At 55.8% G+C, this 14,027-nt stretch overlaps 1 protein-coding gene across 3 annotated transcripts in view; it reads right to left on the bottom strand.

Annotated features, from left to right (window-relative positions):
* Positions 1–299: 299 nt before the first annotated feature.
* Positions 300–14,027, bottom strand: part of FAM20A (FAM20A golgi associated secretory pathway pseudokinase) — a 46,572-nt gene continuing 32,844 nt past the window's right edge. The window contains exons 2-12 of one of the 3 annotated variants that reach the window (XR_011071885.1): positions 13,585–13,769; positions 12,861–12,911; positions 10,908–10,986; positions 6,694–6,786; positions 4,977–5,092; positions 4,281–4,461; positions 3,302–3,411; positions 2,725–2,806; positions 2,154–2,213; positions 957–1,211; positions 713–862 (exon numbers count right to left, since the gene is read on the bottom strand). Coding sequence is in view for 1 of the 3 variants with exons in the window: in XM_068530326.1 (XP_068386427.1) it covers positions 641–893; positions 2,154–2,213; positions 2,725–2,806; positions 3,302–3,411; positions 4,281–4,461; positions 4,977–5,092; positions 6,694–6,786; positions 10,908–10,986; positions 12,861–12,911; positions 13,585–13,769 (1,210 nt within the window). In the remaining 2 variants the exon portion in view is untranslated. Of the gene's footprint in view, positions 894–956; positions 1,212–2,085; positions 2,214–2,724; positions 2,807–3,301; positions 3,412–4,280; positions 4,462–4,976; positions 5,093–6,693; positions 6,787–10,907; positions 10,987–12,860; positions 12,912–13,584; positions 13,770–14,027 lie in introns of all 3 variants that reach the window. The other 2 variants (XM_068530326.1, XR_011071887.1) reach the window with 2 other exon arrangements.

Below are 14,027 nucleotides of genomic sequence, written 5' to 3' on the forward strand. Positions count from 1 at the left end.
GATTGAAATATCCCTTTTCTGATACTCTGAGCAAATCCCTATGTTATTTTCACCTCTTGTAATAACACTTCTGAGAAATTACTTTAGGACCAGTCAGTAGGGATTATTGTGTTCAGACTGGGCCACAGTGCTTAGAATATGAATAGAAAGTGTGCAGACTACTTTGAACCAGTTGGAGAGTTACCATATTTAGGTTTTTTTTTTTTTTTTTTTTGGTCTGCTCGTGAGATGCCAGATGTTTATTAATCTGGATCGGGAATTATCCTTGTAGATATAATAAAGATCTGGGGGTGTCCATCTGATGTCCCGTAATTTTATTTGTTACAGTTAATGCTCTCTCCTGGGAGCCAGGCTTCCAGGCCGGTCCCGTGTCCAGATTTCCCAGTGGGCTCAGCAGGTGGTGTGTGGCCTTGAAGCAGAGCTTCTGGGGAGAGAGGGAGCCAGGGCAGTGCTCCAAGGAGGAAAGTGCAGTGGGTCCCACTTCTTTTGCTCTTTGGGAATCATCCCAGTGCCCTGCCTGCTTCCTGAGCTCCTGACCCAGGCCCCAGCCTGGCCGGGGCCCGCGAGGACACTGTGGTCCACACTCCAGAGTCCACCGCGGGCTCCAGGCGTAGTTTCCGAGGTTGGACTCGTCCAGCTCCTAGCTGGGGCCGGAGTCTGGGGCCGACTGTCCCGTGGGGCCATTGGCCACGACGCTGTGCTCTCCGTGGGCCTCTATGCAGCCCCGCACGGTCCTGAGGACAGTCTGGAGTCTGCGATCCAGGGCGAGGAGGTGCGGCTCTGTGAGCACAGGGCTGAGCTGGTCTTGCAGCAGCGACTCCCTCATTACGTCGCTGAGTCTGTAGTCGGCTCGGGCCAGCAGCTGCAGGTGCGAGAGTGTTTTCCTTTTTATTCTGGAAGGACAAAGTCAGGGGACCAGGTAAGTAAACGCAAAGAAAGAAACTTCTCGAACTTACTTCCTTCCCCGCCGACAGTGCTGGGGGCTGACGTCTGGAGAGCCTTGGCCCCCAGTGTCTTCTCAGGCGCGTTTTAGTGCAAACCCGGTAAGAAGGGAGTGGATGAAGGGTGGCGGCTAGGACTTCGCGGTCCTTGGCCGAGTCGCCCCGCCAAGCATCTGTGCTCTAACAGCTGTGACGGCACAGCATCGGATGCTCCTCGGGGAACCCGGACGGAAGTGCCATGTAATAGTGACTTCTCAAGGAACCTGAAAGCTAACGAGAGAAGCTTCCAGTAGGTGAAAGGGTGAAGACGTGTGCCGTCTCAGAGGCCGCGGGTACCGCTGGGCTCCAAGTTGTTTCTGCTCGACTTTGTAATTCTGATTTCTCTGTGTCAGATTCTAAAATCAGGGATGGAAGTGGGGGAGGGCCAACCTTGCCTTTAGGAGTTTGATTTCTTTTTATGTGGGAATGTGACTTGGACTCAGATGTGCAAGCAGCTTAGGTGTCCACGCATCGACATACACAACTCCTGCCTTTCCTACTCGGGAGGAGAGGAAGGGGGTAGGGAGGGAGGCACACGTCAGTTACCCCAAGAAGTGGAGAAAGGAAGTTCAGGCTCTGCTCTGAGTTTTCTAGCTGGAAATAGAGACCGTTCTGCTACGTGTGGACCACGTATTTCTAATTAGCTCCGGACCCTGCAGCTGTGCAGGTGGACCATCTTGACCAGCTCGGCTGAAACACCGGAGAGGTGTAGAAGCAGGGCAGAGATTCTCTGGAGAAGTGTTGGCCAGGCAGAGGCCTGAGTACTTCCTCTAATCTGACATGAGTTCATGGGACTTCAGTCAGGATTTTGCTTAGCCGGCGATCAGGCAGTCATACTTATGCGCTTACGTGAGTGCGGGGCGCAGCAGAGGTCTGGTTAGTCCTGTCAGGGGCCGCGGGGCTCTTCGGAAAGTGAGTGATGATCTGAGTGTGTTATTAAAGCGGGCGACCGAGAGGTTTTAAAAGATTAGATCCTAAGTCATCTGCTGAGAGATGAGGGCGTGAGAAGTGCTGGGGGGCGGTTCTGTGGTTGTGGCATAAGGAACGAGGTCGTGCCTGTCATTCCACCCACCCGCATCCTCGGCCAGTGAAAACGGATGCAGACCTGCGCAGCTTGGTGGCAAGCAGGACGAAGTGTCACAGCTGTGACCCGTCCCTGAACGGAAAGCTCACCGGCAGCACTGCGAGAGCGGCGAGAGGATGGAGATTTCGTCGTGGGAGTGCCGTCCGAACCTGCGGGGAGGAGAGACAGGCTTTCACGGGGGCGCCGGGGGGCAGGGGGGGGAAGGCACCACCTCCCGCCTCAGTGCTTCTCCCTGCCTCCCCCTCTGCCGTTTCTGAATCCCAGCTTGGGGTAAAATGCCAGGGGTCACGGCGGCTGCCTCTCCAGCCCTTCTCCTCCATCAGGTCACAAGAGCCTCCGTCCACAGCTGGCAAAAGCAAGCGTCCCTTCGTTCCTTTATCCACCGGCCGCAGAGGGCCGAGGCCGAGCACGAGGGTGAGCCGCGCGCTGGGTCTCCGGGAGGGGAGCGTGGGGTGAGTTACGGAAAACGTGGGTCCGCTTCCTAGCGCGCTCAGGCTGGAGGAGAGTCAGGCGGCGCTCAGCCGAGATCAAGAGCAGAGGAAGCGGGGCCCGGAGGGCCCGGAGCGGACGGGACGCGACCGCGGAGGCCCTGGCTCGGGCCCGCCGCCCCTGGGCCGCTGCACAGCGGCGCCGCCGGGGAAGGGCCCTGGGCACGCTCACCCCCTGGCGTTGTCGAGGTGAATCAGGAAGCCGTCGTCCCCAAATTTGCTGAACGTCTCGTAGTGGTGCCGGTCCATGTTTCCTGTGGAGGAGGGAGGCGTGGGCGCGGGCTCCCGCCCCGTGAGCCCCGCGGGGCACGGAGGCCGGAGCCCGAGCCCGGCCGCCAGCTGTGGCGCCCCCAGCGTGGCCGGTGGCATCGCGGAGGGAGCAGGAGGGAGCCCGGCAGGCGGGCAGAGCCGGTGTGAGCTGCTGGCCAGTCGGGGGCTTTGCCCCGGCGCCCCCGCTCAGGCGCGGCCCGGGCTCCAGAAGCACACGGGCCGCCTCCCGGGGCGCACGGCCGCCTTCCTGGCGCGCCTGCCCTGGGCGCCTCCCCGCAGCCCCCCGGCCGGAGGGGAGCCCGGCCTCTCGGGCAGCCGCGTCCCCGCCCTCACAGTGACGTCCCCTCCCGAGGGCGGCCCGCTCGCTCCTGTCCCCGGGGCCTCTACCACTTGGAGCCCGTGGGTGGCGCGAGGTTACTGAGGCCGGTGGCCCAGGCCGCAGGGTCCCCGCCCGGCCGGGCCCCGCGGGCAGCACCCACCCGTCAGGAAGTCGAAGATGGCCATGTCGATGATGTTGAGGAGACGGCCGCTGCTGCTGTGCGGGTAGACCTGCTTCACCGTGTCGCAGTAAAGAGGGTTGACCTCCCACCTGGGGGAGAAGAGGACCTGGGCTGCAGAAGCCGGGCGGCAAGGCGTCCGCGCCCGCATCCAGGCCCCCCGGAGGACCTGGGCAAGGACCCGCCGGAGCTGTGGACTCGCTGGGCCGGAAGGGCTGGGGCCCGTTCTCCGCGCGTTTCCCGAGCGCCCGCCCGGCTGGGCGCCGTTCTGCCCGTGTGCCCGGGGGGGCACCTGCTCCCTCTGCGGCCCCTCGCCCAGCCTCTCGGGCGCTGGCCCTCCGCTCTCCCGAGCCGCTCGCAGCGCCCCTGCCAGCCATCCTCTGCCATTTCTCTGCCACATGGGCTCCTCCGCCTAGAGCGCCCCCGGGTCCCTTTTCGTCTGGGGGGGGGGTCTTCCTCAGCCTTCACGAGTCCCCCAGAGATTCTGGCCCGGTTACTCCTCTTCCCACCACGGTTGGGGTGTCTGGATCGACGAGCCCATTCATTCAGTCGCCTCGCATTAACTGAGGACCTGCCCTGTGCCCGGGAGTGTGCCACGCCCTGGGGAGCAACCGTGAGGTCCCGGCTTCACGGCGTGGGCTCAGCAAGCCCGGTCCCTCCCGCGGCCTCCCCGTGGGCATCTCTGCGGGACAGCAGGTGGGCACTGCGTTCCCACAGCCTGGCCACCGTCTGCCGCCCTGCTGGACCGCAGAGCTTCTTGAAGGGACAGCCCGGGTCTGTCCTTTCTGTCTCCCCCAGCATCTAGTGCTGGGTACGCAGTGGGCTCTTTATAACCAAACGCGTGAACTAAAGGGACGGAACGGACAGCGGGCTCCACGGGAGACGAGGCAGAGGAGGACTGAGGCAGCGTCAGGGCTCCCCGAGCCAGGCGAGCAGGTCCTTGGTCCAGGGGCCCACTCACTCCTCTTTGCCCGCCAGCGAGTAGGAGCGGATCCAGGGGCTGGGGACGGAGAGCCGGGGGGCCAGGTTGAGGGACGGCAGGAACGCGGACAGCGAGCCCTCCAGCAGGTGCGGGTTGCCGCACACGGCGTACTCCGTCTTGCACAGGTACGGGCACTTGGCGAAGAAACACACGTTGCTGGCTAGAGGCGGAGAAGGAGCTCAGTAAGAGGAGGACGCATGCCGTCCTCCTGCCCCACGAAACCCATGAGGCGGGAAGGGAAACCCTGAACCCGCGGCTCGGGGGGAAAAGGCCGGGGAAGAAGAAAACAGCGCCTCTTCCCGATGTAGGGGCTTGTGGATGCTGTTAAACTGAACATCCTGGGGACCAGCTCTCACATGTCTCAGAGTAGAGACAGTGTGGGGGCAGCCTCGCTGCATCGTGCCCCCGCGGCCAGCCCGGCCTTTGTTCGGATGGGTGGCATCTGACTCGGGGGCGGCCGGCATCAGAGTTCAGGGCCCAGGCTGGTGAGCGTCTCATGTCCAGCCGTCTCCCATCCCCACGTCACCGTGTGTGACGCCCAGGTGGCCCAAGGGTGCGAGTGTCTGATGGCAGCATGTAGCCGCCTGATAGGGGATGGGGCCACCAGCAGGAGGTCAGACCACACTGGCCAACCACATTCTTAGACCCAGAGTGTTGCTTTGGCCAGAAGCCTACCTGGAGAGATAAAGAAAACACTCTGCAGGATTTCATTCTTGGTGACCTCCAGGATTTCCTTGGTGACATTGACTAGCCTCCCTACGGTCGGTGGTACCCGTCGGAAGTCCAGAATCCTGAAAGAGGGGGAGCCCAGTTCAGATCTGGGGGATGATCGCCCATTAGAAATGGGCCTGCTGGGGCTTCCCTGGTGGCGCAGTGGTTGAGAGTCCGCCTGCCAATGCAGGGGACACGGGTTCGAGCCCTGGTCTGGGAGGATCCCACATGCCGCGGAGCGGCTGGGCCCGTGAGCCACAGCTACTGAGCCTGCGCGTCTGGAGCCTGTGCTCCGCAACAGGAGAGGCCCCGATAGTGAGAGGCCCGCGCACCGCGATGAAGAGTGGCCCCCGCTTGCCGCAACTGGAGAAAGCCCTCGCACAGAAACGAAGACCCAACACAGCCAAAAATAAATAAATAAAAAATAAAAAGAATAAAAAAAAAAAAAAAAGAAAGATCTCTTTAAAAAAAAAAAAAAAAAAAAAGGACCTGCTGCGAATTCCCTGGCGGTCCAGTGGTTAGGACTCCGTGCTTCCGCTGCAGAGGACATGGGTTCGATCCCTGGTTGGGGAACTAAGATCCTGCCTGCAAGCCAAGCGGCAGGATCCAAAAAAGAAAAAAAAAAACGAAAAGAAATGGACCGGCCTTCTGACCACACCCAGCCGAGGGCGGGGGTCTCTGCAGTGCAGAGCTGACCGTGCCGAGGGCAAGCCTGCATCTAAGGGGCTGGGAGAAGGGGTGGGAAAGGAATCCTTATCCCATGAGGCCTCCTGGGCAAAGCTTCCAACCTCCAAGCTGTGTCCTAGCTCAGTGCTTCTCATGCTCCAATGTGCACGTGAGTCACCCGCGATCTTGTTCAGATGCAGCTCTGAGTCAGTGGGTCCAGGGTGAGGCTGAGAGTCTGCATTTCTGAAGAGCTCCCAGGGGGTGGCCAGGCTACTGGTCCCCAGACCACACCTCGAGTAGCAATGACAGGCAAACAGAGGGAGCTAGGAAACCGAGGAAGGTGCTCTCCCTTTTAGTATCGTGACCTTGAGACCCTTTGGGGAAATGGCCGTGGGCACATTCTCCCCACTTTCAGGGCAGGAAACTAGAGCCAAATCACAACGTCAGGTTCAGGTGTAGCTTGGGCAGTCTGGCAGGGTTAGTTTTCTTACTAAGTGACTCTTTTCATTACATACATTAAAAGGGCTTGTGGGGCTTCCCTGGTGGTGCAGTGGTGAAGAATCCGCCTGCCGATGCAGGGGACATGGGTTTGATCCCTGCTCTGGGAAGGTCCCACATGCCGCGGAGGAACTAAGCCTGTACGCCACAACTTCTGAGCCTGCGTGCCCTAGAGCCCGTGAGCTGCAACTACTGAGCCCGCGCGCCTAGAGCCCGTGCTGCGCAACAAGGGAAGCCACCGCAATGAGAGGCCCCCGCACCACAACTAGAGAAAGCCCACATGCAGCAACAAAGACCCAACACAGCCAAAAATAAATAAAATAAATAAATAACAAAAAAGGCCTTGTGATTTTCGATCCATGGGGTTGGATGGGTCGTGTTGGGTTTGAAGGTGTTGGGACCCACGAAGAAGATGAAGTGCCAGGAAGAAGTCGGGGGGAGGGGCAGTGTCTCCCTGGGGCGCCCTCTGGGGATTGGCCTCCGCAGTCAGCGCCGCCTCCCTGGGGCCAGACCCTACCTGTCCAGGTGGAAAGCTGCAATCTCAGCGTTGTGTCTCTGAAAATCAATGAAGTAGAAGAAGTCCTCGGGCGTCTCTTCATCTCGCAGCTGTCTGGAAGGAAGGAATCACGCCCTGGACTCAGACCTCAGCTGGGGGCCTGAGAAAAGAGCTCACACACATGACCAGACGGAAAGGAAGACACGCCTTTATGCTTTTCAGGGAGGCACGGATGATGGGACAGCACATCAGGAACAGCCTGTGGCTCCCTCGGCTGGGGAGACCCGCAGGCGGGAGGAGTGAGGCTTCTTGCAAGACGCGGACCATCCTGGAGGCCCCCCGGTGCCAAGCCTCCTTCTCGAGCAGCTCTGGTGATGGCCGCTGATTCTCTGAAAAGCCCAGTGGTTGGAGGGAAGAAATCCACTCTTCCGCAGATACACAGAAGACAGGGCACTGGCTAACACACCAGAGGTTGTGTACACCCGGGGGCCAAGGATTAAGAGAGGTGGGGTACGAGACCGAACTTTATAAAAGGAAAAGTGCCCTACAGGTGCAATTTAGCATGACTGACACGGAAGAGCGAAAAGTTCTGGGTCTGTGAATCGACCGTCTACTCAGAGGCACCTCACCTGGGTCGTGAGAGCGGGTCCTGCCAGAGATTGAAGGGAGGCTAATGCAGAGGATATGTACTTATATACGGTAAAGAATCCCTACTAGATTCCTGAAAAGCACCATCCTGCCTGGTCGTGAAGGGCCGGCTGGGTGTGTACGTTTAGGTGCCTCCCAGTAATATGAAGGGCATCCCGGCTGCTGGGCCCAGGTTGACTGGCCTCAGTGCTGATAATCCTTGGAAGAAGGATGATCTTCGAATAATTTTATAATCCACCGTGCGGGGCTGCACGAGGGCTGCGAAAGCAATGTGAATGTAAATCAGCGTAATGTTGTGTAATGAGCTGTAAGTGCGCGGCGCCCGAAATGGAAACAGTGACGGGCGCTTCGTCCCAAACACCAGCCAGTCCTGGAAACCACGGCAGGGGGCTGCCCGGAGCGGGCACTCTCCTTTAAAAGGTGCCGCCACACTTAGAGTACAGCCCAGGCCTGACCCAGGGCTGCTTAGAGCATTGCCGAATGTCCAGGTCAGCAAGGACTGTCCGTGTGTCCTCAGCTCGTTTGCATTCCTGAATTCTGTATGTAAGAATACACAGTCTGGGAATTCCCTGGCGGTCCAGTGTTTAGGACTCAGCACTTTCACTGCTGCGACCCGCGGGTTTAACCCCTGGCCAGGAAAAAAAAAAAAGGTAAAGAAAAAATAAAAATTAAAAAAAAAGAGAGAATACACAATCTCTGGGATGCCCTTTAGAATTTTCTAAACCATCATTTCTTCACTTTTGTATGGCATATTTAGGCATGATTTTAAATTTGAAAATCATTTCTCCTTTACGTCGGTACTTCCCAAAGCTTGAGAAGCACAGATGTATTTCTCATTGCATCTACTGAATTATATTACATTAAAAGTATAATCTTTGTGGTCATAGTTTGTATTACCCAAAGATAAATTTCTACTTTCCTTTTTTAAAAAGGGATAAATGCTGTTTACTTGTAGAAAAAAAATGCATGCTTTTTCAAGAAATACATTTTAAAATGATACTTTGGCTTGGGACTAAATTTTAGAAAGTGCAGATTAAACTTTGTGTTATGGCGTGAGCATAGATCAAATGGCTTTTGTGACCTAATGTTGGAAGCTTTTGCATTATACTCAGGGAGACAGCTGGTTCAGTTGAGCACTTTTTGCGTTTTGTTCATAATTGACAAGGCAGAGAAGAGATTTCAGGCTGTTACTTCATGGGCTTTCTTGCAAATAAAACACTACAAGTGTGAGTAGTTTTTCCTCCCCCAAATAGAGCTCATCCACTTTCCATTAGCTTCCAGTTTTAAAAAATTACAGACATCTTAATGTGCCACATATGAATTTTGCTCAGAGAACGCAATTCGTGGATCTGGCAATAAATGGTGAATTTGCAGATTTATCATTATTTTGACGCTTCTCTTTAACGTCTCGTGTTTCTACATCAGTGTTCCTTCTGCTTCCTCTCTAACTGATGCTCAGTTAGGACTCTACATTAAACATGCACGACTAACCATAACGATCATTTAAAACTCTCCAGTGGCCCAAACACGACGGTGGCTCTGTGTTCAGCTGAGTGGCACCCAAGAATCTTGTGCCTGCTTCTGGACCTGGGCTGATTGCCCTGTGTGTGCAAAGCTGTCGCTCTCTTTTAAAGGGAACACAGTTCTTTTTAGTACTTGATAGGCTTGAATATAAGATGAGACCCCCCCCCCCTCCCCAAACTGTCCCTCAGAAAAGGGAGTCTTTCCATATTCAAGGACTCCCTCTCAATTTCTTTATTTTGTTTGGGACAGATTCATTCAGCTGAGATGCTGCTTTTATTACCTGACTGAACTGGTTAAAACAGGCTGCTGGTGGTGACGGGGACAGAGTTTAACATGGATTTAACATTGACCCCAAACTTGACTCCAGCGATGCTGAGGACCAATGTCAAAAATTTTGGACAAGTGACATGTGAGACTGGGGTGGGGGGGGGGGAAGCAATATTTCCAAATCTCGGTATTGTTTTATATGATGAGTTTTTTTTCCTTCGGTAAATTAAATACAGGCAGACATTCCCTTGTTTCATGTACATCGTTATATATTTATTTATTTATTTTGTAGTACTCCATCTGTTTCTTTTCTTTTTTGAATTTTATTTCTTTTTAATACAGCAGGTTCTTATTAGTTATCTATTTTATACATATTAGTGTATATATGTCAATCCCAATCTCCCAATACATCGTTATATATTTAAATTGACCAAATAACTAGATTTTTGGATTTTCACATGGAAAAATGGAGGATCTCCTTGTGTGGCAGTGGTTTTCAAGACTGTCCTTGCCTTGGGATTAGAGGGGGCCCCCAGACCAATCCTATTGGACCCCCTGAGGGTGGGATTCAGGCATCGGGGTTTTTCAAGGCTTCCCAAGTGATTCAACGCACAGCTGATGTATTATAAAGCTCTCCTTAGTACTTTATATGCCTAAGTATGTAAGTGCTTAGTGCTTCATAAGGGTTTTTGCTAGGGCAGTGCAGGGATCAGAGCTAAGACTCTTTATTTAGTGCTCATTCGACCATCAGACCCACCTACAGGGCCTTCAGTATGCCTCTCCGTTGACGGAAGTTTTGGAATCTAAGTCAGCCAAATGGGATTCCACCGGAAGACCGTGCCTTCTGGCAGAAAGCATGACTTGGGTAACGGGACCCCTCCTGGGCCATTTTCTCTTGGGCATGTCGTGTCCAGGGGACCATTCCTGATTCAGGAATCTCAAACCTCTGCTGCAGACCCTTTGGGGGCCAGGAACCCATACGCACACCAAGCTCTGTCCATAGACTGAATACATATTATTTCACCCACATAGACACACTACAAAATTTTAAAGGCATGTATTTGCTGTTGTTATGAATAAAATAGAAATTAATTTAAAAGTGTGATTGGCTGTAGAGAACAAACGTATGGACACCAAGGGGGGAAAGCGGGGAGGGGGGTGATGGTGGTGGGATGAACTGGGAGATTGGGATTGACATATATACACTAATATGTATAAAATAGATAACCAATGAGAACCTGCTGTATAAAAAATAAATACATAAAATTAAAAAAAAAAGTGTGATTGGCTTCAGGGGAGCCTTTCTTCATGGTCTAGTTTTTCAATCAAAACAAGTATTATTATGTAGATATCTCTAACCTTTTTGAGGGTCCTAGCCCTGGAAAAAAGCGAGGCTCATTTCTGGAGGTAGAGTGTGAATCTGGCAGTCCAGCTGCCTGGTTTGAATCCTGCTTCCACTGCTTGCAGCTGGGAGGTTGGGGCGAGCTGGCCTCTCCCGGCCTCAGTGTCTTCATCCATAAAGTGGACATTATTAACAGTCCCCGACTCAAAAGATAGTTGATGATCCAAAGGCACAATGCATGTCAAGTGTGTAGCAGAAATACTAGCAAAGACCCAGCTCTTACTATTTTGAATCATTATCACCAAAACAGGTGTATGCTTGTGCAGATGGCCCCAGAGAGAGTCTATAAATGCTTGGCTTAAAGATTTTAGACCACTTTTATTCATTTTTGGTCAGAACTCCCCCAGGGCTGCCACAGCTGTGCATATGGAGGGTGAGGGAAGCACTCACTTACCTCATAGGTTTGAACATGGCCTTCCCGAAGTCCGAGAACCTCAGAACCAGTTTGAGGTGGACCCCGCTGGGTTTCACGACTGTTTGGGGAGAAGGGGGAGTTAGCGGTGCTTCTGGGCCCAAGCTCCGGGCTGTGATCATTTTCTCATTCAGTAAACCCAGCCCATTGCTTCTCCTCGCCCTTCTTCCTTGAGACCCTAAAGGGCAGGATTTGCTCTCAGAGCCGGCAGGGTACAATCCATCGGGTCAGGCCGTGGAGAGTGTGTCCAGGGACTCAAGACAAAACTTCCTCTGCTGTTACAGGGAAAGGGCAAGACAGTGCAGCTTTCCCCGGAGGGACACTCGCTGAAAACCCCAAAGGATGTTTTCCGAAGAAGAGCTGACCCCTTCCTCTTTGCTTCAACTGTGCCTTAGAGACTCTGATTATGCCCCCTGTTACATGGCATTAGACTTGGTTACTGATATCTCTTCCTACGTAAGACTGGCCACCTGGGCTGTGATGGGGCTTGGTGACACCTGAGGTGCACGTGCATGATCTTGACAGTGGGTACTGCCTCCTGATGTGTGTCCTGGGCACCGCACTCGCCTGGCCCTGCCCCGGCCCTGCCGTCAGCCCCGCGAGGGGCGGGATAACGCCTCCCTCACCTTTGCCTTCTAAAAAGTGGCAAATGGCAGGGGCGAAACTAAAGAAAACGGAAGCCCCAGGCCCTACAAACTTGTGTCTTTAACAAGTCGTGACACACGGAAATTTCTGACGTGTGCTCAGTTCATCGAGGTCACTGGAGGGGGCTCCTCGTGGCCGGCAGTGGCTGGTGGGACCTCAGTGTCCAGGCACACCCGTACCCAAGTCACAGCGCCCTGGCAGGGACCGTGGTGTATCTCACGCCTATCTTTTTGATTCTACTCATCATTTACCCCAGGGGGTCTCAACCTTGGCTGCATGAGGATCACCTGGAGCGTTTTTATATAAAATGCTGATGCCTGGGCTTCCCCCTGGCAATCGAATCAAAACCCCTGGGGTGGGGACCAAGACGCAGCAATTTTTAAAGCTCCCTGGGTGACTGACTACTCTGCCGCCGGGTTGAGAACCACCGTCCTGCACCATTGCTTCTTAAATCTGAAAATGTACTCTAGTCCCCTGAGGATTTTGTGAAAATCCAGATTCTGACTCAGAAAATCAGGGCGGGGACTGAGATTCTGCATTTCTGACAAGCTCCTGGATGGTACGGAAGATGCTGGGCCAAGGACCACATGCCGCCCAGCAAGGTCCTACCCAAGAGCTCCTCTTAAATGCCGTTTCTTTTGTGCGGGAAGGTGGGGAGAAATGTAGGTTCTCAGAGATGAGGCAGAGGGACTCATGCGCCTCAGCTCCTGACGGATCCCCATGGAGGGGACAGCTGGACCTCCACGTTGCTGCCACGTACTGGGGTTCACAGGGCAGTGAGGGGATGGAAGGGGATGGAGGTGGGGCGGGGCCACGGTTGGGCCAGGGCATGGGCGTGGCGTGACTGGCGCGCGCGGCCAGGGCCTGGGGCGGGGCCGGGAGTGGGGCGGGGCCGGGGTGGGGTGGGGTTGGCGATGGGGCGGGGCCAGCTCCCGGGGCGGAACGGGCCGGGCCAGGGTGGGGTGGGGCCGGTGATGGCGCAGGGCCAGGGCCCAGGGGTGGGGCGTGGCCGGGGATGGGGCGGGGCCACGGCATGGGCGTGGCGTAGCCGGGCGCGCGGCCAGGGCCCGGGGGGGCGGGGCCGGGGATGGGGCGGGGCCGGGGCCCGGGGCGGGGGCGGGGGCGGGGCGGGGCCGGGCCGGGGTTGGCGATGGGGCGGGGCCAGGGCCCGGGGTGGGCCGGGGATGGGGCGGCGCCACGGCATGGGCGTGGCGTAGCCGGGGCGCGCTGCCAGGGCCCGGGGCGGGGGCGGGGGCGGGGCCGGGGATGGGGCGGGGCCAGGCCACTTACTCTGGGTGCAGTCGCAGGCTCCAAGCAAGGCTTTCTCGTCCTGACTGTAGTCTGTGAAGGAGGAGCAGGGCGCTGAGAACCCTCGACTCTGGTTCAGACCCCAGAGGGGGAGCCTGGAAGGCAGCCTGGGGCCCTTGCGCATTCAATAGGGGACCTCCCCGAGCCTCATTTGGGCCGCACCCTCCCAGCCTGCTGCATCCAGGCCCCATGCTCTCTAGCCCTTCCATGGACGCTCCAGCAACAGCTGGTGGGGAAACCGGTGCTGGCTGGTGTCTGCAAATCCCTCAGTGTGTCCCTTAGGCTGGCGTAGTGCTCGAGGCCTCAGGCAGCAGGCCACCACTGGGTCCTCGGCCAGGTCACTTTTAAACTCTCGGAGCCTCAGTTTTCCCATCTGTAAAGCGGCAGTGATAATGTCTACATCACGAGATCACTGTGTAAGAGGGAGTCGCCAGATTCAAAAGGAGCACTGGATCGGTGGTGGCCATCGCCTTTCTGTAAGCTACGGAACACCTCCTGTGCCTCCCTTATGGGGTTGTGATGAGATCACGGTTGTAAGATCTCTTTCAAAGGGAAAGAGATCACTGTCTGTGTTTTTCTTCTTCTTTCTCTCTTGGGTGTCAGAATCAACCCTTTACTCTTTCACCCTGGAGCCTGGCCTGATTGGGGTTTACCCAGCCTCTCTGGGAGAGAGTCAGTCCATCCCACCTGGTCCTGTGACCCTCACCAGCGCTGATGGTGGGAAGGTGCCTCATGTCGTGGAGAAGTTTGCTGACGACAGGACTGGACCGGGAGTACAGGCCGTGGCGGCTGATCCCCAGGTGGAACTGGACCCAGCTGGTCTCCAGGCGGAGCTGCAGCGGGGGATCCAAGGAAGTGAGATTCAGCTGCTCTTTGTATATCTTGTGTCGCCTGAAAGAGCAGGAAGAGTTTTTCTTCAGCTGGGGGAACAAGGGCGCAAAGACCTGCCGAGGTGCCTTGTCTGGACTCTCCGTTCTTTCATTCATTTGGCAAGAGTATGAAGCACCTGATGTGTAGGAGGCTTGACGCTGTGCTTAGGGTACCATGGGGGACAAAGCGGCCACAGGGCTTCCCTGCCCTCAGAGAGTTTACAATCCAGTGAGCGAAACAGGCAAACAGTTACACAGTGCCACACATACATCCACAAAT

The sequence above is a fragment of the Eschrichtius robustus genome, chromosome 20, assembly GCF_028021215.1.
Source record: "Eschrichtius robustus isolate mEscRob2 chromosome 20, mEscRob2.pri, whole genome shotgun sequence".
NCBI lineage: Eukaryota > Metazoa > Chordata > Mammalia > Artiodactyla > Eschrichtiidae > Eschrichtius > Eschrichtius robustus.